This window comes from Perca flavescens, chromosome 13 (assembly GCF_004354835.1).
Source record: "Perca flavescens isolate YP-PL-M2 chromosome 13, PFLA_1.0, whole genome shotgun sequence".
Classification (NCBI taxonomy): Eukaryota; Metazoa; Chordata; class Actinopteri; order Perciformes; family Percidae; genus Perca; species Perca flavescens.
In genome coordinates this window covers 21,132,731-21,152,980 of record NC_041343.1, presented here as the reverse complement: position 1 = coordinate 21,152,980, position 20,250 = coordinate 21,132,731, and the positions used below count along the sequence as shown (strand labels likewise).

General features: G+C 38.2%; 1 protein-coding gene across 1 annotated transcript in view; it reads right to left on the bottom strand.

Moving 5' to 3' along the window:
• Positions 1–20,250, bottom strand: part of LOC114567389 (glucocorticoid receptor) — a 73,067-nt gene that overhangs the window by 5,945 nt on the left and 46,872 nt on the right. Inside the window, 6 exon segments of the mRNA XM_028596491.1 lie at positions 1,701–1,831; positions 3,845–3,989; positions 5,733–5,951; positions 10,755–10,871; positions 18,036–18,062; positions 19,236–19,405. Coding sequence (XP_028452292.1) covers positions 1,701–1,831; positions 3,845–3,989; positions 5,733–5,951; positions 10,755–10,871; positions 18,036–18,062; positions 19,236–19,405 — 809 coding nt within the window.

Here is a 20,250-nt window from a genome sequence, read left to right as displayed (position 1 = left end):
AACAGCGCAGTACATTAATACTTCATTAAAACTTACTGTGTGGGACCCCAACAGAGACCCTTAGGAGACGCTGGCTAAACACACAGATGCATGCACGCACCTCCTAACCAGAATGCTGTAGGCACTGGAAAATATGCAAAACTAAAACGTAACATCAATAGCTACTGTGTGTTCCCGTACTGGTGTGGCCTGGATGAGAATCTAAGAGGAGCAGTAAATGTTTGGACACACACCTTATAAAAATCACAACCTCTGCAAGTACAATGTCATTTAAAGAACACACAGTGACGATTTTAACTGGGCTGGTCACTGCTAAAAAAAGCTAAAAACCACAAAAACATAAATATGCAGTTGTCATAACAACCATGTCAACACATCACAGACTCCTTGTCAGTGTGGTGTCTGGCATTGGGCCCAGACAAAGCCAGAGTAACTGGCCTAGAGATTATGCAAAGCCACAGAGGGCAGGATCGGGGTGAAATACTGTCCGATTTACATAATCAGATAAATGGGAGATACAGCAGCGCAAGTGCTAACTGGCCTCTTCATTATGCATGTTCAGGTTTGGCCGAGTGAGTAAGAGTAAAGACAAATTGCCTTTCCTGCTCTCTTCTCTGATTATTTAGTATAAAATAACTAAATGTGTTATTTTTATTTAACAGAACTTAGGGTGTTAGCAGAAAAGGGCTACTATGACCCATTTGTGTGTGTTTTTTAAACAATTACTTAAATTATGTGGAGCAGATGTGAACTCTCCTGAAACTGAAGTCTGTCTTTTGAACTTAACACGTATGTTTAACAGTAAATCAAATTGTCCCATCAACTTTAATTTTCACACACATGCATGATAAATTATTAAAATAGCTCAAAGCAGTTAGTATTTCCATCACTGAGGGGAACAGATGGAAATAGCTCTCAGGTATGAAAATGCAAGCAGGGCTCAGTATGGAAATGTCATTTCCTCTGCATAACGAGCAAATCGCCTCTAAAGTGGATCCTTTTCCCTGTCATTCACAGAGAATAAGGTGGAAGAATGAATTCTCTCCTCCTCAGCAAAGAGTAATTGCATAATGGTGATAATAATACTTTTATATTGCTTTTATCATGCTGGAGATTTGAAAGGTACTAATTACATAGCATATTTTACCTCACGCTCTTCAGAAAGAAAGGACAGTAAGGACTGCTGAACATTTTACCTGTATGCTCTACCGAGTAAGAGTCCCTTCTCTAACGACCTTCACTAATATATACAGTACATAGAGTACTTAGAGTAACTCAAGAAAAACACTGCCAACACATTTAAAGAGATTAGAATCAGAGAAGTGTTGTTTTCCACCTTTTTTTTAACAACATTCTGGGTCTTGAAGTAAACACACTTGTCATTGTAACCGCAGGGGTTACCAAATCAACCAAGACTGAAACCATAAGGATTGTACCTCAAACTTTACTCACAAAGCTAAACTAATCACAGGACACCACACACGACATGTCAAGGCGTGTGTGGTAGACGTTTTCACTCAACATACTACCCTTCTATGACAAGCCTACCTCACAATGCAATAAAAAAGCTGAGCAGTGAAACATAGGTGATACAATGGAAAAGTGATTTTGAGATCTGTTTAAATCCCAGAATAATCGCATGCTCCTGACGTTTAAAAAAACGCTGCTGTGAGTTTTCAACAAGAAGTGTGTTAAATTACCTGTACTGAGCAGTAACAGGACCTTCATGCACAGGTACTCGTCATAGGACACCTGCAGTCTGACAAACTCATTACAGATTTTCAGCATCTGTTCACACTGGTCGTTCATGAAGGGCAACTTCATACGTTCTCTGAAAGGAGGGAGAAGGAAAGAAAGGGCAAGGGAGAAAGTAGAGATGAGGGAGAAGTGTAGAACATTGGGAGACAGCGGGGGAATAAACAAGGAAAACAAAGACATATAGATTAGACTTAAAGCTCTTTCATTCATCCTGTTATTCAATTCTAAATAAACAGCCCCAGCAGGTACGCACTACAACCGAGCAGAAGGATACCAGACTGTTAAATGAGCCCTGATGGATTTTCACATTTTCACTTCTGATACATAGCCCTGGATTTAGAGCCATCCATTCATTCTGCAGTGCTACCGGCAATGACGTCTTCACCTTTCATATTTATTTTTACCCCTTTCTGAGTTCACGTGTCCATTGAGAGTGGCTCTTTACAGACCAGACCTACCCTTTCCACGTATTTCCAATAAAAAGGATGAGCTGTTAGCAGATTGTCAGAAGCAAGAGCTCAGTGTTTGTTGCACTTTTGCCACTCACTAAAAAGTGTAAAAACATCTGGGCAAAAGAACACTGCACTTCTGACAAGTTCTAAATGGTCCCATCAGAGTCTATTGTTAGTCTATAACATAACAACATAACATATGTAACTTAAAAACAAGAGTCATGACCAGAACCCCCGCCAAGTACAGTATTTAGCAGATCAAAGAAATGTGTCAATAGCACAAAGTATTGAAAATGATCATTGAAATGTTGTCCTTTGATCAAATATGTCTTGATTGAAATCATAATCTGCATTTTATTTAGGCTTCTGTAGAAAAACATGTTTACGTTCTCCAAATAAGGTACTGGTACTGAAATTGAATCACATTGGTACCAATATGGAAAGTTTGGAATGATACCCAACCCTACATGAAAGCTGTAGTTGTTAATTGTGAATATTAATAAAATAATCACTCTCTCTTGGTTAAAACGATAAGGTGATCTCCAATGTGTGAAGAGGTTTGACGGACTAACATCAAAGATAATGGATAATGTTTCACCTCCGCAAGTATTTAAAATCTGACTGTGCTATAAGAACAGACAAGCTAACGAGAGATGAGCCTCTGCTTTATCCTCTTTCCTCCAGGGACTACAAAGAGTGGTAAGCACAGACTTCTAAGCACAATCAATTTCTGCAGTCAGTGAGTCTTTAAGTAATGTGGCTTTGCAATTAACATAACGCAGTGGTACCTGAGCTGTCTCCCTGTAGCTTCAAGGTAGCACAAAAGGTTATTTACTGTATGATATCCATAACATCAAAAACTGTAAAATGAGAATTTCATTATCTGGGGTTTTGTGACACTTGGTACAAAAACTGATACCATTATCTGGATGAAATTAACAATGTATTACTTTTTCTCCCTTAAATTTAAAGGAATATAATATCAATATTTTGGAAAATGCACTTGTCAGTTTTTTTTTTGGGGGGGAGTTAGAAGATCAATACACCGGGAGGCGATTAGCTTAGCTTAGCTTAGCATAAAGACTGGAAGCAGGGGGAAACAGCAAGCTGGCTCTGTCTTAGGTCAGCAACAAATACTTAAAGCACCTAACTCCCTGTAAAACCACAAATGTAATTTTTATGGATTAAACAAACAACGTACATGTTAATTAGTGTGCTTCAATGGTGATTGTAGGCATATTCTTAAATGTTTGACAGAGCCCGGCTAGCTGCTTCCAGGCTAAGCTAGCTGGCAAATAAGCCTTCAGTTCCCCTGTACTGTACCACAGCCTTTGTCTCATACTGTAACTCCATCGTTGGCATGAGGAGGGTGCAGACAGCCATGTGCTTCCTCTGATATACACGGTGTCAACGACTGCTTCTTTTTATTTGATTTAACAATTTAACGCAAAAAACTGCCACAATTGCAATATACTGTAGATGCAGCGCCTAAAGCCAATGACGTGACTTCTATTCTAGCCAAGCTGAATGATGAACTGACGGAGGAGTGCGTAAGCCAAGTGATAAAGTGAGACCAACACCCTGAAATGAGCAAATATATGCATAAATATACAACAGCTGGCCATGGTACACACTTGTTGATGACGAGATCAGGGGCGAAGCAGAGCATGGTACCGTTACACTGCTCATAGGACCTCCAACCGAGACTGAAGGACATGAGGAAGAGCCAGGAGCATTGCAGCAATGTCATCTGGTCATCCAGGTGCAGGTTGCGGAAACCTAGAAAAGTCAGATAAAGGGTTAGAAATAGAAACATTTTTACATTTGAGCATTGAGTTGTTCTTTAAATATCATTGGTCAACTTATTTTTCAAAACATTGCAAGATGATAATGATTTACTGTATTAGGGTGAAGGCTGCCTGTAATACAATTCACCTATTCTGTCTGTATTATTAAAAAGCACAGCATAACATGTTGATTTGAAAGAGATACAGAAACATTGAACAAAAGAAAAAGTAATCGCTCAATACATCATTAAAACATATGCCTTGCTTATACAAACACAAACAAAATAGGACAATCTAGTTAAATAAAGTTTCAAATTGGAGTTAAATGCAGTTCAGTGGTTTCCACACTGTCAAAACTATAAAAGTGGAACATCTCATGAAAAGTCCTCAATTAAAATTAAATTTGTTTTAAGCCATGGCTTTGTTATGTAACCACCCCTTCACTACCTCACTAGCTGCCAGCTGTGGACAATGCACACACTAACATATTGGAGCCAGATTTGTCCCTCATCATACTGTCACAGACAGAGAAAGCAAAAAAAGAAATGCTAATGTTACAGTTTGTTCAGAGGTTTTCTCTGAAACATCTGATCTTAAATATTTGGTGTGACCAATAGCAACAGTGAGAAGAGAATATCTCCAAGCAAATACTTTGAGCGATTATCAAATCATGTGCCTTCTTTCTCCTGATTAGAAACTATCATGGGTGGTTAAAATTCCAAACTATTTGTTTCTATTTCAAGTTATTTGGGAAAACAGTAATATATATATATATATATAGTATATTACTGTATGAGGAAAAGTCAATCTTTAATGCACACACATACAAAACTATTACCTTTAAATAAGTCAAGATGACACTGACAATACATGCAGCAATTTGAATTACTTTGAGATTAAAAAGGGAAATTAAACATTTTCTTTACAGAGATAATGATTTAAGCAGGTTGTAAGAACATCTTTATGCACATTCCAAAAGATATTAACCTTGGTGATGACCTGATCAAAATCAAAGTACTTTGGAGAGGTTGGCTTTCAAAAGTAACTGTTTCTTTGATAAGCCACCATTGTACTCTTCTTCTGTCTGTAATTATGGATTCAGCTATTACAGAGGTCACACTTTTTATTGCATGGTTGCTCTTTGGCTCCACTGCCAAGAGGAATAATGTTGAGGGGGGAGGGGGGAGATAACCATGATCAAATCAGCTACACAATGGCTCCTTCTGTATCTGTATGATTCCACTTTATCAGCTGGAAGCTTCAGTCAAAATCTAAAGAGCATCAATGTTATTCATCTGACTAGAATAATGTCTTAACACCTGTTCTAACCACTAAAAGGAACATTGTGACATTTTGAATTATGGTACAGTAAGTTATGTTTCTTTCAAGATAACTTGCGGCCACACGTGATATTATATATTATTATTCATTGAGGAATGCTAACAATGCTGACAAGCACATGATTGGTTAACTGAAGGGCAAAAGTGAAAGCTATGCCAATGTGCACTTAACGTCTCGTCATACTGCAAGTTTTCCATTTGATCTCAAAGTGATGTAATTTCCTCTACCAGCTGCATGTACTAAAATCACAAATAACTTCATTTTCCATCAGTGTCTCGGCCCACTTTACTACACAATAGTCTTAACTACAAGCTGGAAATACTACCATTGACACACTTGGCTTGAGCATCTAAACCAAACCAAAGGCAACACATGGTAAGGAGCTTTTTGTTACCTGGCAGGGACTTGGCCCACTTGACTGCAGAGATGACCTGCTGTCCCCCTAGCCTGTTGAGAGTGGTCATCAGCCGCGAGGAGGTGTCAGGCAGTGTGCTGTCATAGCCCGAGTAGATTACCTCTGGCTCGATGGCCTTAAGCATAGACAGCATGGTGGGGACGACTGGGGACGGGTGGGGGGGCCGCGGCACTTTCATCATCTTCTTGTTTTTCCTCGCTGGAGAACGGGGCGGGACAGAGGAGGAGAAAAGGAGGGAAGGAGACATGAAAATGGGAACCAGTGAGTAGTGACAGTCGTGTTTTCTTTTTCAGGCATTAAAGAAATGCTCCTGGTTATTGCAAGCGGGTCATTATTGGAGACTAAACTCTGACAGGGGGGTGCAGTCCTTGAATCACACAATACTCTTTAATTCGCAATAATGACTCACCCGCTCTACATTATCCCGCTTATGCTAATTACTAAAGACAGCAACTCTAACTGTATTTTGTCCTTTAAAATCTGTGAAGCGTCTGCCCCAACTTACTTTTCCCGACATTAACATTTACCTTGTAACGTTACATAATCCATCCCCATACACCGGAGATAGCTAAAGGCTTTAAAGAGTACGGATGCCTATCAATACGCTGTTGCAGGATGGGTGAACGACACCGAGATATGGCACTAGAACAAAAAATATATATACTGTATGTGATAACAGCACATCAACCATGTTATTTTGGTTGTGGTTAAGTCTAGCTTGATCATGCTAGTAGCTAGCGAGTTGTTAGTTAAAGGGCTAACAGCTGGTTAACATTACAGAGTTGAATCAAAAAGGTATTTTTGAAACATTTGTATTCCTAGAAATGAATCAGGAACCACACTGGAACACACAGAAGATCTCAGAAATATTTATACAAACTGATTTATCGGGTTAAATGATTTTTTACTTTATTAGAAATGTTGGAATCAAATCACCTGTGCCGGTGACGTATGGGAACTAAATCTGTCTATTGAAAAATATTTTCTTTTTAGTTAACAGTAACAAGATTGAGCTAGCTAAGCAGTTTGGTGTTTATGTGTGCGGGATTTATTGAGTTTTGGAAATCCCACGATCTCTACAAAGCTAACATTAGCTCAACTGACTGGCTGACTAACGTTAAACAGGGACAGGAAACCGTCTCTGTTGACTGAAGTTTGGATGTATAGTAGCTTCTTTTTTTAATGTTTTTTTATGTTCCAAATGCACAGCATATGCCAGGCATATTGTTCTAGTGTGTTTCACGTGTCAGTCTGTGGGTTGCTATGCTGTGACCGGACACAAAAATGGCGGCGACAAATCACTGTGACGTTAGGTGGTCCCTATGAATTCAGAAATAGGAGACCGTAGAATGTTGTGACTGAGCAATCAGAATCCAATATTCAACAAAGGTGTAATAAAATAAACATTTTGTCAAAGATTAATAGATGTGTTGTCACACATGTAGTTTGTTTGCTTTGATCCGAATCAGTTGCCGAGTTTGTAAACTTGAAGTGATATGCTCCCTCGGTTCGGTTTGGTTTGGTTTCACACCTGGAAAAATCCTAGCGTACCAAAATGCGCCATTACAAATCACGCAAGAACGTCCACTCCTATTATTGGTCGGATATGTCTGGGGGCGGGAGCAAGAAAGTAATTACAGGAAGAAGGTCCTGTGTTCTGGACTAGTGTTTATTTCTTGCATCTCAATGGTCAAACCAGCTCATTTCATTAAAATGATCAGACAATGTTTCGCAAGAGACGTTACTACGTCTGCTCTGGTCACTGAAACTTTGCTCTGCTCTGCCAGCGTCTGTCTCCAATTTTAGCGGCAGCTGGTTTGACCACGGAGATGCAAGTGATGGACGGCAAGCTTGACCACAGTCTATTTCTGTGATAGAAACACTGCAAGCTGCTACAGTTTGCTGCTCTGCTGCATCACAGATTGCTGAACACAACTGACTACAGGAGACATTAGCTCAGACTTGTGGAGTATGTATAGTTGGTGCAGTTTGAGGTCGGATCACGTTCTCACCACAAACGAACCACTCCAGAGTTTGATTGAAAGAGTACCGAGACCACCTCTTCAAGCAGGTCTCGGTACACTTGTTTGGTCCGCTTTTGGTGCACACCTGAGTGCGAATACCGCATTCTCACTCGCCCTGACGAACCGCACCAGCAGGACAAACGAACTCTAGTGTGATTCAACCGAACTAAATGAGGCAGGTGTGAAAGCACCCTTAGATTGTGGTTGCCACCAGAATTAATTTAATGGAGTCATGTATTTCCTCCAGAGAGGTATGTATTGTATGGTATAAATGTACAGACAAGAACAAGGAAACAGCCAGATGTTTAACCTAGCAGGCTAACAGAAACTAAAACCCGCATCACTAGGGCTGCAACCAAGTATTATTTTCATTACTAATTATCTGCTATGTGTTTTCTCAATTAATTGATTAATCATTTTGTCCATAAAACGTCAGAAAATAGTGCAAAAAAACATGTTTGATATTTACGACTTTAAATCCTGTAGTGTGATAGGAACAGCGATGGAATGTTGAGCAGAAACCTGCAAAGCAGCCAATGAGAGAGTGGACCGGGAAGCGTCACCAACCAGATGTTGCTTACTTGCCTCCCGAGACAAGTGGACAATTGAAAAGGAGGACAAGCTTGTGGAATAATGGCAACAGTGCGAGTACGTTTTTAATGATTGTGCCAAAAGACGTACCAAAACAGAACAGACAAGGAAAAAAGTTGGGCAGATTGAAGACGTCCACAGTTACTGTATGTCTGTGGTCTCCCACTTTTTTAAAATTAGTTAATATTTGAAAATCCTCTATTATGCACCTGTCATTACTAGATTAAATCCATTCTATTTCTTAGAGGATTATTTTATTTACATTGTTTTGCAGTTTCTCCTGAGTGCAACAACAGCAGTAGCACATTTCTGTGTTCTTGTATGAGCACATGTAGACATCATTTTGACATTTTCTCTCTGGTTGAGACGTTACCATGAAATTTCTTTTCTATTCTACCTTTGTTAATTTCCTCTCCTGGCGTTTCTATAGCAACTAAGAGCTTTTCTGGTGGGAGTTTGTCTGCTAATGCGCTGATGTCCATCAAATCCCTCTCCCTGTCTTTCTGCCTATTCCTCTGTTTATTAAAGTACTTTCACCTCCGTCTGAAAAACACAGCACTGTTTACATGTAATTTCACTCGACACTGACAGCAATTTCATGCCCCAAGTAAGCTAAATAACCCAACAACCAAGTTCAAAGCACTTAAGCAGTTGTTGTGCTTCACTGGTTGCTTCCTAAGTCCATTTTACTAAACCTTGACTCGCTTAATTGCTGCTCTGTGTCCTAAACATTTATCCCTTGAAGCAGAATTAGGTGAAAGATCACCAGATGATTCAAGGCTGTGGACTTTACAGTGTAAATAATAAGCTATATTATTGTGTAATATCTGTACACATTCAAGGCTTTCCTTAAGAAGCCCTATTTTCCAGAAAAATATTGGCACTGCACTGGGCTACAGGTCATTTATTCACTTTCAATATATTTTATTTTAACTTTCTCTAATCCACAGACATCCAAACCACAAATTCAAAAAAGATTTAAAAGTCCACAGGGGATCTGCTTTCATCTCTGTCACTATCTTGAGAAGCATTGTCTTTTAACTAAAAGTGAAAATCACAGATTTTAGAGTAATAATACCGCCACAATATTCCTCTGGCAACATAATTATTACATAAGAGGTAAGAGAGAGGAACAAAAAAAGGTAAAAGCTAAGACTTAAGGCAGAGAGCAACTTTTTTAGATCAAAATATCAATATAGTAAGTAAAAGAGATAAAAGTATGTTTCAGTGATGAACACAGTGTGAATGTACGACTTACAAGATTGCTGTAATTATTAATGTTATCATCTGACACACATCTGTTAAAGCTGTCTTTTCCACTTTCATCCCAGCAAAAACATTTGGTGCACTTTGGAAAAAAAAATACAAAAAGCAAGAAACCAAAATAAAAAAAACAGAGCATATTTGATTTAACATGATTAAACAAATCTCAACTTGATAAAACGTCTGAACAGACGGGGTATATAAAGTCAGTGTTGTAACGGTAATCTAAATGTGATATGATAGATGACGTTTTTTTGAGTTGGAACGCTACAATAACAAATAACTAATATTGACTTCAAGCAATCAGCATTGTGTATATAGAAGTATTCTTAGGGTATGTATATTATAATTAAGTAAAATACAGTGTTAAGCAACAAGCATGATTCTAAACATTGCAAAGCTTCATCATTCCATTATGTATTGCATTTCTCATGAAAATCTTCTCAGATAGTCATTTAAGCAGGAGGTGTGGTTGCTTACTTTCCATTAACTTGGCTGATGGTGGTTTAGACAGAAACCAGACATGCACAAGGCCGTAGTGGAAAGAGTGGGTGGCAGTGCTGGATAGCCAATGACATGTACACTCAATACAGCAAAGGGGAACTTCAACAAGCTACTACTTAAAGACACAGTAACATCAAAAACGTTCTAATCCTGTGTCTCTTGGTTACCAAATATACGTCCAAAAAAAATAAACGTTTTTTATGATGCACTAATTTTGTATACGGACATTTATCAAATCATGTGTCTCCGTTCCTGGGGGCTTGAGTGAATCCCACCCATCATCATCTAATACCACACTTGACCAGTAACTCGTGGCAAAAAGTTTTGTTAAGGTCTAATTTTTTGTTTCTCCCTCATCCTGCATCTCCTGATGTAACGAAGTGGGTGGGGAAGGTGTGGGTGGAGGCTAAAAAGTTGCGCCCCTTTTTGAGCAATCCATTTAAATCTGCAGGATTTGATCAAATCCCTGTTGTAACTGTACTCTACTCACATAATCTGTTCCAGTTGGAAATACCTCACATTATGAAAGCTAAATCCACTATAACTGCTGTGTCACTGTGACTTTAAAGTCTGTTTTAATGAAGCCTAGTCTGATTTAAAGATTGGTCCAACTATTTACCTTCCAAGTTCATTCCAGCTTGAAGACATTTCCTGAAGCGGCAGGCTGGACAGTTCTTCCTCCGGATCTTATCAATGATGCAGTCATTTCTCCCTGCACACAGGTAGTTCTGCTGTCCTGTGAAGGGGATAGGGAGAAAAAGAAGATGGAAAAAATGGAAACATATTAGCTGGCTTAGAAGGTATGAGAAGGATTAGCCTGAGCACTACGTATTATGACCACACTAATCACCTGCTGATTCTATAGTAAGCCTGTTGCATTCCTCTGATGTTGACAGCTTCACTTCCTTAAGTCTGCACTTGAAACACATGGCATAATCCACGATAGTGTACAGAGCTCTTTCAGCCCAACAATCAGACAGGGTCCACACATTCATATTGTGGCCCATGTACTAGAGTCTAAATGGTCCACATTTGTTTCCAGACCATGAACACTTTCCCTTTCTCATAATAACTCTTTTAACTACCAGAGTATAAAAGCAGTACACGATTAGGATGTGGGAAAACAAACCAATGATTAAACTGGGATTAGATTAACTTAATCTGACAAAGAGGCAGCATTAGATATTTGAAAATATGGGTCGACTCCATCAAACATTTTTAGAATAAATGTTTGTCAGTGACAGCAACGCAATTCACGGTAAACAGGCTCGACCAAACCTCTTATTGCACGGGACTAGTATTACCTGTGGACCTCTAGTAATTTGAAATAATTGCGGATCTCATCTGTTATCTTTATCCCTTGCTAATCTGTAACAGTATATCTGTAATTTGTCAAGTAAAAATTCCACTGCAAATTACCTAACGGATTTTGCAAAACACAGCAGGTGTGTGATAATATTAGTCTCGTGCAAATCGGCATCTCTGTGTTCTGGGGTTGTATTGGCTGCTTTAGTAATTATAAATGAAAGTTTTTACAGCCTTGACAGAAAGTTTTGACATCATATGCGGGGGATTATGTCCGTAAATTGAGTAAACTACAGACTTCACTTATCCCGTGCGAATGCTATGCACGAAACACAGACGTGAGGGGGTAATTTCTAAATCGCATGAGGTCCCCTGGTAATACTAGTCCCATGCGAGTAGGGCTTTTGACTTTTAATAGTTAGGGATGTTAAAGAATAAAGCTGGTGATACTCTCCATTTCACAAATGTGATGAAAAGACCAAAAACAACAATGTCTCTTAATAGTTTCTGACTTTCTTACACTTCTCTTCGTTTTTTGCCCAAAGCCCATTTGTTACTACTTAACATGTAAATCTTTACAACCTAGTCACAAATATATGATTTAATTCATAATCTTTTTTTACACAACTTAGCACTGTAGTTTTTAGCAAACATTACTGAAATAGGAGTAAAGAGTGTATTTGTTGCGGACTATTTTTTGTTTCAGATTCAATGTGCTAGTGAGTATTTACACGGTACAATACAGCAATGCTACAGTAAACTTAAAAAACCCTACTACTCTTAACTAATGTGCAGACAGGGTAAAGGTTCAAGACTTTGAGTAATTCATTCACCCCAGACAGGATCAATGTTATCTTCAGAAGCCTGGCAATTCATTTTGCTGTTATATGCTGATAGTGCCATTTTTGGGCAACACGTCATCTTTGTACTGATATCAAACTGTGGTGCTGTCACAATATCAAACATTTAAATTTGCACTGCTGATGAGTTGGTTGGACCAAAAGACATCCATAGTATTTGTAATAAAGGGAAAACATTCCTGAGAATAAATTTAAAAGGCATTAATATTGATAGTTAAATAAACACAATATCACAGTGTGCAACATTTATTTTATTTTATGTGTGATGTGATGTGACCATGTCAGTTCAGTAGCATTAGCCTGGGACACAGTGCAACAGTGTCTTGCTTTTATCACATACTGTACAGTACTTGTGTGGCAGAGCCTGAAGAGTATCACGTGAATCTTATCTTTATAGCGTCAACACATTCTTTTGAGTTCAAACTGAGACATAATCAATCTAATAGACAAAGTTAAAAAGATGTCCCGTAGCATCATACTAAGCATGCCATGCTCATTTTTTTAAGTTTCACTATAACAGTCATTCTATGAAATCCAATGGTCATGATTAACTAGAATCACCTCTAAAGTGCTAGATGAGTCACTAACCCAGCAAAGAACTTCAAATCTGCTGAGATCATGTAAAATTGTGGAAAACAGATCATAGGCAGCGATTTAGAAAGACACTAAGGTTTGTTTTAACTTATTCATTTCAACTAATGGATTCCTAAAAGCTGTTTGAGACCCTAGTCCAACAGGGAAACACAGGGTGCCCTGAAGAAGCGATGAAAGTTGCAAAAGAGCAGAGAAAAAATTAGATTCAAGCACACAAAAAATAAAGTTGGCTGGAATGCAGACTAGTTTTTCACTTCTACTCACTCACGGTTTACCAAATTGACAAGCGATCTGTGCTGCATTTAACCTAAAGTTGAACTATTTTCAATTTTTTCAGCTTCAGCTCTGCAACGGAAGACCAAATTGCAGCACTCCCCTATGAGTTGCATTCTTCCAATAAAAAATTTTGAGTTCACAAGCACTTCTTATTAAGGAGCATATGCCCTTCTGGGTGACTGGATAACTAAATTATAGCATAGTCCCCCATCACCAATTATTGTAGATATGGAGAGGTAAGATGGAAGGCCTGCTCATTAGTCACTTCTAGCATAATAGCATTACTCATTACAGAGCAGATCTACATAGCTATCACACTGTGAGTGGCAGAGGAGGCAATAAATAACCGCATGGAAACCCTGCAATGTGCAATATTATAAATAGATACAGAGATCATTATACTGGATAATACAATAACTATTTGTTACTTGTTGTGCATCTGCCACTCTCCAGCAACCCTTCATTTATTGTACACACGCACTGAGAAGTTACTGCATGATCGCAAAAAAACACCATTGGCTAAAACAAGACCTTACACAAAGTCAACAGTGTCTTGACGAAATGCCCTTTGGGACCATACACATTGTTACTGATCTTTGAAATATCATCTGTTTGATGCAGCTTTTTGAACTAAAGGGCATTCAATATTACTGCTGGTGCCATTTCATAGAATGTCAAAATAATAAGATACAGTGGGTAATTGGTTTTTCTGTGTCACTCATCCTGGAGGCGCATGGACATGATAGCAGGATATTGTGCTATACATTCAAAATGATATTCCTAGTAAAAAAGTAAGAACAGCCTTTGAATTCAGAAAAGCCTTAAACCTCCTTTTACCAATGTCAAAACAGTTTTGAGCATTGTGTTCATGTGTTTGTGTCTACAAGTAAATTCCATAATAACGGTCTTGCGATCCTTAGCTATTGTATGACCAAGCAATGCAATAATCAAACCAACAAATCACAAGTTGGCTGGAGATGCATTCTAGATTCACCACCAATCTCAACAGCTGGCAATCATTGGTGTCAATGTTGACAATGAAAAATCTGATGGAAAATATTTCCTTTTCATGATGAAAATGAGATGACAACTTTGAACTTTTGAAAATCACAAAATGTATTACAATTACATTAACAAATAAAAACTAAAGAGAAAGATGCATGAATAGACACATTTACAGATTTTTAGGACATCTTTCTTATCCTGAATTATGCCACCTAACATCTCTTTAAAAGTGAGCAAAATAACTTGACCACGTTTGACCTGCTGTCCCTGCCAGCAATGTCAGCTGACACATTAATGGACCAAATTCATCTACAGTCCCAATGAAAATGTATTAGGCTGTCAACCGTCAATATTTTTTTGAAGATGTTAACAAAAAGATTTTTATTTTCATTAATGTTATCCAATGTTTAAGATACTTAGACAGTGAATAGTATTTCAGTAAAAAAAGTGACTGAATCACTGCAATGCAGAGCACAGGTAGCTACAATAATGCCAAGCATGCAGCAAGAATAACGGTGAGTGACCGGCAATGTTTATACAGCCAGAATGTGTTAGTCACACCTACAACACTGCACGTGTATCATCATAACAACCAAAGACAAAAAAATGGCTAGTTAATACTTGAAAGCCTGGCAAAAAGTTCTTTTAAAACTATTACATTATATGAACAAGATGAAAGAAAGCCCATACAAGAGACCAAATAGAAAAGGTCCAGGTTTGTGACTCTCGTGATTATTTCCATTAAGGCTGAGAAATACAGTTCTGTTCAATGTTACTACCTGTACAGTATTGATAACAAAATACATTTTAAAAGTTCCCATGGCATGAACATTTCACTTTATGTGTTTTTTTAACATTAATATGCATTCTCCCAGCCTGCCTATGGTCCCCCAATGGCTAGAAATGGTGATAGGTGTAAACCGAGCCCTGGGTATCCTGCTCTGCCTTTGAGAAAATGACAGCTTAGATGGGCCGATCTGGAATCTTGCCTCCCCTTTCTCTGCTTTGTCTGCCCAGAGAATTTGGCCCGCCCATGAGAGAGAGTGAGAGAGACATCATGGCTTTCAAATGAGCAAAGTGGCAGTTGGTCAAGGCCACACCCCACCCTCCACCTTGCCCCCCCTCTCTCCTCCACAATAGCTACAGACACAGAAATGGCACATACCAAGGAAAGCTCATTGTGGGACTGGCTCTAGTGGCTGTAATTCTGCACCAAAGCTGAATTTTGGGAAAGAGACTTCAGATACAGTATTAGGGGACCACTAAGGTCTATATAAAAGAGACTTCAGATACAGTATTAGGGGACCACTGAGGCCTATATAAAAGCATCCAAAGAGCTGAGCAACCACTGTTCATAAATTGTATAATGCTGGCTGTCAGACCTCTGTAACACTGGCCTGTGTAGTTACCTTTGTAACAGTGAGTCAGCTCATATTCAGTTACCCTTTATCATGCAGCGCTTTACATTATTTTGCCCTCTTCCTGTTTGCTCACAAGTGAGTGAATACTGAGCCTAATCCTGCAGCCTAAATGCATGTATTATGAGCACCAGCAAACACTGGATCTGGGACATCAAGCAATTGATTAGCTCAGCTTAATGATGCTTTAGAACAGCAGCGCCCTATGTTGGTGTTGGCTGGAGCTAAATAAATTCTGTAATCAAGATGGAACATACATGTCTGTAAATGTACTGGACTTTAACATAGTAGTGTAAAACTAGAGACTAAAGTTCATAGTACAGACTACTGTAACTGTAAAAAAGTAGTGTTAGTTATTTAATGCCCACTTCATATCCTGTATATAAAAACTATGTTTATATTTATATTGGTAGCAAAGGCATTTTTCCTCTAGACATTTATCAAAATAAAAGAATCACCTTTGGAATTTAGTAATAATCATATTTCTCATAGACTGATAATTACTGTAATCTGCAGTTGGTAATGTGATGACAAAATAGCAGCCTGTGGGTTGCCAGTTGCAGTCATTACTGATAACACAGGAAGTAATTGCAAACAATGGCGTAAACAACCATCTGTGGTGTCAAAAGTGCCAGCTGAATCACGCTGATATCCTCTCTCACTTATCCTGCCCTGATCTGCTAACAAGGGGCCTGGCAGCACCAATCAGAACTGGTTGGTGAAGCCTCAGGCTGGGTTTGTAGCCAACACTAGCATGTAGGGCTGCAACTGATGTGCGTTTGCTCAGTTGGCCAGTGGTTAACAATGTCAACTCACAGCAAGGAGGTGCAGAGTTTGAACCTGACCAGATAATTTCAATTCATCAATAATTACTAATTACTTAATCTGACCGTCTGTAAAGGAAGTTATGACCAGCAAATGTTCTTAATAATTAACCAAAAACAGCATATATATAATTATGTGTATTAATAATAATAATAACAATAATAATAATAATAATAATATATATATTTATTTTTTTCCCCAACTACATTTTCTTCTGCCATGTAGCAATCACAAAAAACATAACTGCTTTGTAAATGAAGACATTTATTTTTGCATAAAAGCTACCATAAAACACTTAACAAAGGCAAGAAGATGAATTAATTTCTGTAATGTCTCCAAACCCAAACATAATGTTAGATTAGTTGAGGAAAAACACTGGGGAATATTGTGGCAGACTGAGCTGTACAAACCACTGTGGAAAGGTATGTTGAAAAAAATAATCAATTATTCCAGAAATTAAAATTTGAAGATAATTTTAGGTCAAATTGTTCCTTTGGGGGAAAAAAACTTTGAAATAAACAAAACAAATAGTACTGTTAAGAGTTACTAATGAGAGTGCAATTAAAAATTTAAATACATTGAATTGAAAAGTGTGCAGAGATAGGCGAAGTAATGATATTGAAGGTATTATATTTACTTACCAGCAAAAGCTAACAGTTACGGTCTTAGACTCAAGTGTGCTCCCTAATGTATATAAGATACCTCTGTTACTTAAGAGTGTTGAAGAGAGGTTGTGTTTATTATTCCTTATGCTGAAAACTGTGGGCTGCAATTTATGTTTTCTTCTTATGTTTAATGTGGGTCTCACTCATTGCTGAAACACATTATAGACTTACTTATCGTTGCTGTTCAGTAAAAACCACTTAAGCCAAAATGTCTAAATTTGGTGATTTCAACATTTTCAGATATAAACTTACTTTTTAAATTACAAAAAAATAACATTTTGAAACCAACTGGATATTCTGAAAAAAGCAGTCACAATGCTGAAAATAGGGCTTCTGTTCTTAACTCGTCAACTCGTTTTTACGTTATGGTTACTCTAGACTACAATTGGCATTTGAAGTCAAATGATATTGCTATCAGTTCAATCAATCCAGCAGGAAGTTTTTTTAAGCGCAGGAACCTTAAAACAGTTATCAGTAAAAACAGTGAGACACACAGTAAATAAAACACATTAAAAGCACAAGGGAAGTTGAGAGGTGATTTTTGACATCAGATCTCAGGAGGTTAATGTGGGTCAAGTGCAAACGGCCTAATTAGAGACAGGGTGCGATTGCAATTATTGTATCTGCCACCCGTGAGGATGATGAGGTGGAACATTCCAAGCAGAGATTGAAGAGCACAAAATCACTCACGGGCAATTTACGCTGACTTGAATGACCAGATCAGAACATTTGCATGCATTGACAGATAGTTGGCAGACTAGGCCATGCATGAGTCTAGGCAGATTGGTCATATTTCAATGCTGAAGGAATACAGTGACATGGGCAAATCAAAGGTGATATTATTAACATTATCATCATCATCATCATCATGAACATCATCATCATTACCATCATCATCATCATTATAATTATTATTATTAATTTGTATATTATTAAAAGTGCATTTATTTACCATCTGTATTTTGTCGTGCTCTCCATCCTTCACCATAGACACAATGACCGGAGAATGGGAAGGGGGAGAAAAACAAAAATAAGAGATGTAAACAGAACTTTCTTAGTGCTACTGTAGGCAGCTCTTTTCAAAATACAACTTATGCTTCACTTTGAGTGCTTGACATTTACATCAGAGCCACATCATGAAAAGCTGATATGTAAGATAATGGTCAACAATCATACAACTCAACAGATTAACTGTAGCAGATTGTCGAGCTCAAATCAAGTGTTCATATCTATAATTTTACAATTAATCTGTATTATTGTTTTTACACATATTTTAGGAACAGTATCCTCAGATAAATGTTTAAATGTACAAGCATGAGGCTAAAAATGACTCCAAATGTTCCATCATCAACCACTAGTCATGTTTTAGTCCTGAACTGTTCCAGAAATCACCTCAGACTGAGAGTAATGAGTTCACTAACTATTTGTTTAAGTAGCAGTGTTAGGTATACAGATATAGAGGCAACTGACAGATAAACATAGTGAACGTAGCCGCAGAATGAAAGAAAGACACTGTCTGTCTGCTAATTGGGACTTGAAAACAAGAGATTAGTGACTCATTTATGTGCATTTAGTAGCAGTGTTTCATAATAAATAGAGTTATTAATTTATTGACCACCTAGGCATGACCTGACCATTTTTTTCCTGACATAAATTACTCTCTGATTGTCAGATTCATTCCTGCCTCTCCCATCTCTAGAACTTGTTAAGGCAATTAGATTTAAGACAAGCCTCTTGATGCACAAACTGCCTGACAAGAGGGGAGGAGGTGACATGCAAGGTCAGGACTAAGACTCAAACCCACAATAATGCATGAAGATGATGTGGGTCTACTAAAGCTCAACAACTGTTACCCTACTATTCCACTCTGACCTTGGATTTCTGAAAAATTATTTATTTTTCTGCTGCCTAAGAGAAACAGCAGAGATGCTTCATTGTTGTGCAACAGCTTCAAGAGCTGATTATATGTAAGTCAAATGAATGAGAATCTTTGGGACAGAATGTAATTCATTTACATACTTGTTCTTAAACTTTTTTCTTACAAAGATTTGTGTAATAACCATCATTCAAATCAAAATTTAGTTTTGGGCGTTTACACGTGTCATGTCTGAGTGATTGAGTGAGTGGATACAGGTAGGTTTGTGAAACCAACCTTCGACGGCCCTCTTGAAGAACACTTTGCAGCTGCCGCAGGTTACAACCCCGTAGTGGCACCCAGAGGCCTCGTCTGAACACACCAAACAGATCTTATGCGTCTGCCCACTGGGCTTGGATTGGCTCGGCACCACAGAACTGCTGGTCTCTCCTGCTCTGGTTGACAAGCTGAAATGCATACAGGGAGAGAGAGAGAGAAAGAGAAAGAAGAGAGAGAGAGAGAGAGAGAGAGAGAGAGAGAGAGAGAAATATGTGAAGACCAGTGAGAAGCAAAGATGTTTGCGATAAATCCAAGGCAGGCTGCCGGGGGCAGGTTTATGGGTATATAGACAGCCTCAATGGTATGTTGTACTGTTGCTAGGAAACACGAAAACCCTGTGGACAAATCCGGTCGAGTAAGGGAAATATTTGAACGGACAACAAATTTTGATTGTGCTGCTGTTTCTCTGATCAAAGTCTTTTCCTATGGTGATCTGGACAAGGACTTGAATGATTGTGGTATTGTTTAAATGATTAAACAATAATGTATAGGCATGTACAGTAGTTCTTGCAAAAGATAATCATCAGAAAGGCACATAACTGGAACTTTTTCTTCTCTATACAGCACAATGATGCAAACATAAGATGTTCACATTGACTTTGTGATATAGGCTAGTTGATGGTTTGTTAATTTTGATGAGCTCGCTGATCATTTTCTCATTAATGCTTAATGTCCAAGCAAAGAAGTCAAACCCAGAAAGCCTATCACTGGCGATAGATCTTCTGTATGGTAACTCAGCTCTAAATCTCACTCCAAGCCAATTGTGTTACTATGAACATTAAAGGCTTGTTTAAATCTTTTTCACAAACATATATACACACACACACACACACACATACACACAGACACAGTTATTATCCCCAACTGTCTATACTGTAATTAGACAAAGTAACCGAGACACCTGAACTGCAGTGTGAAGCTTAACTAGGCACCAACACCAATTTGTCAGGTGTATTGCATGCAAAGTGCCAGC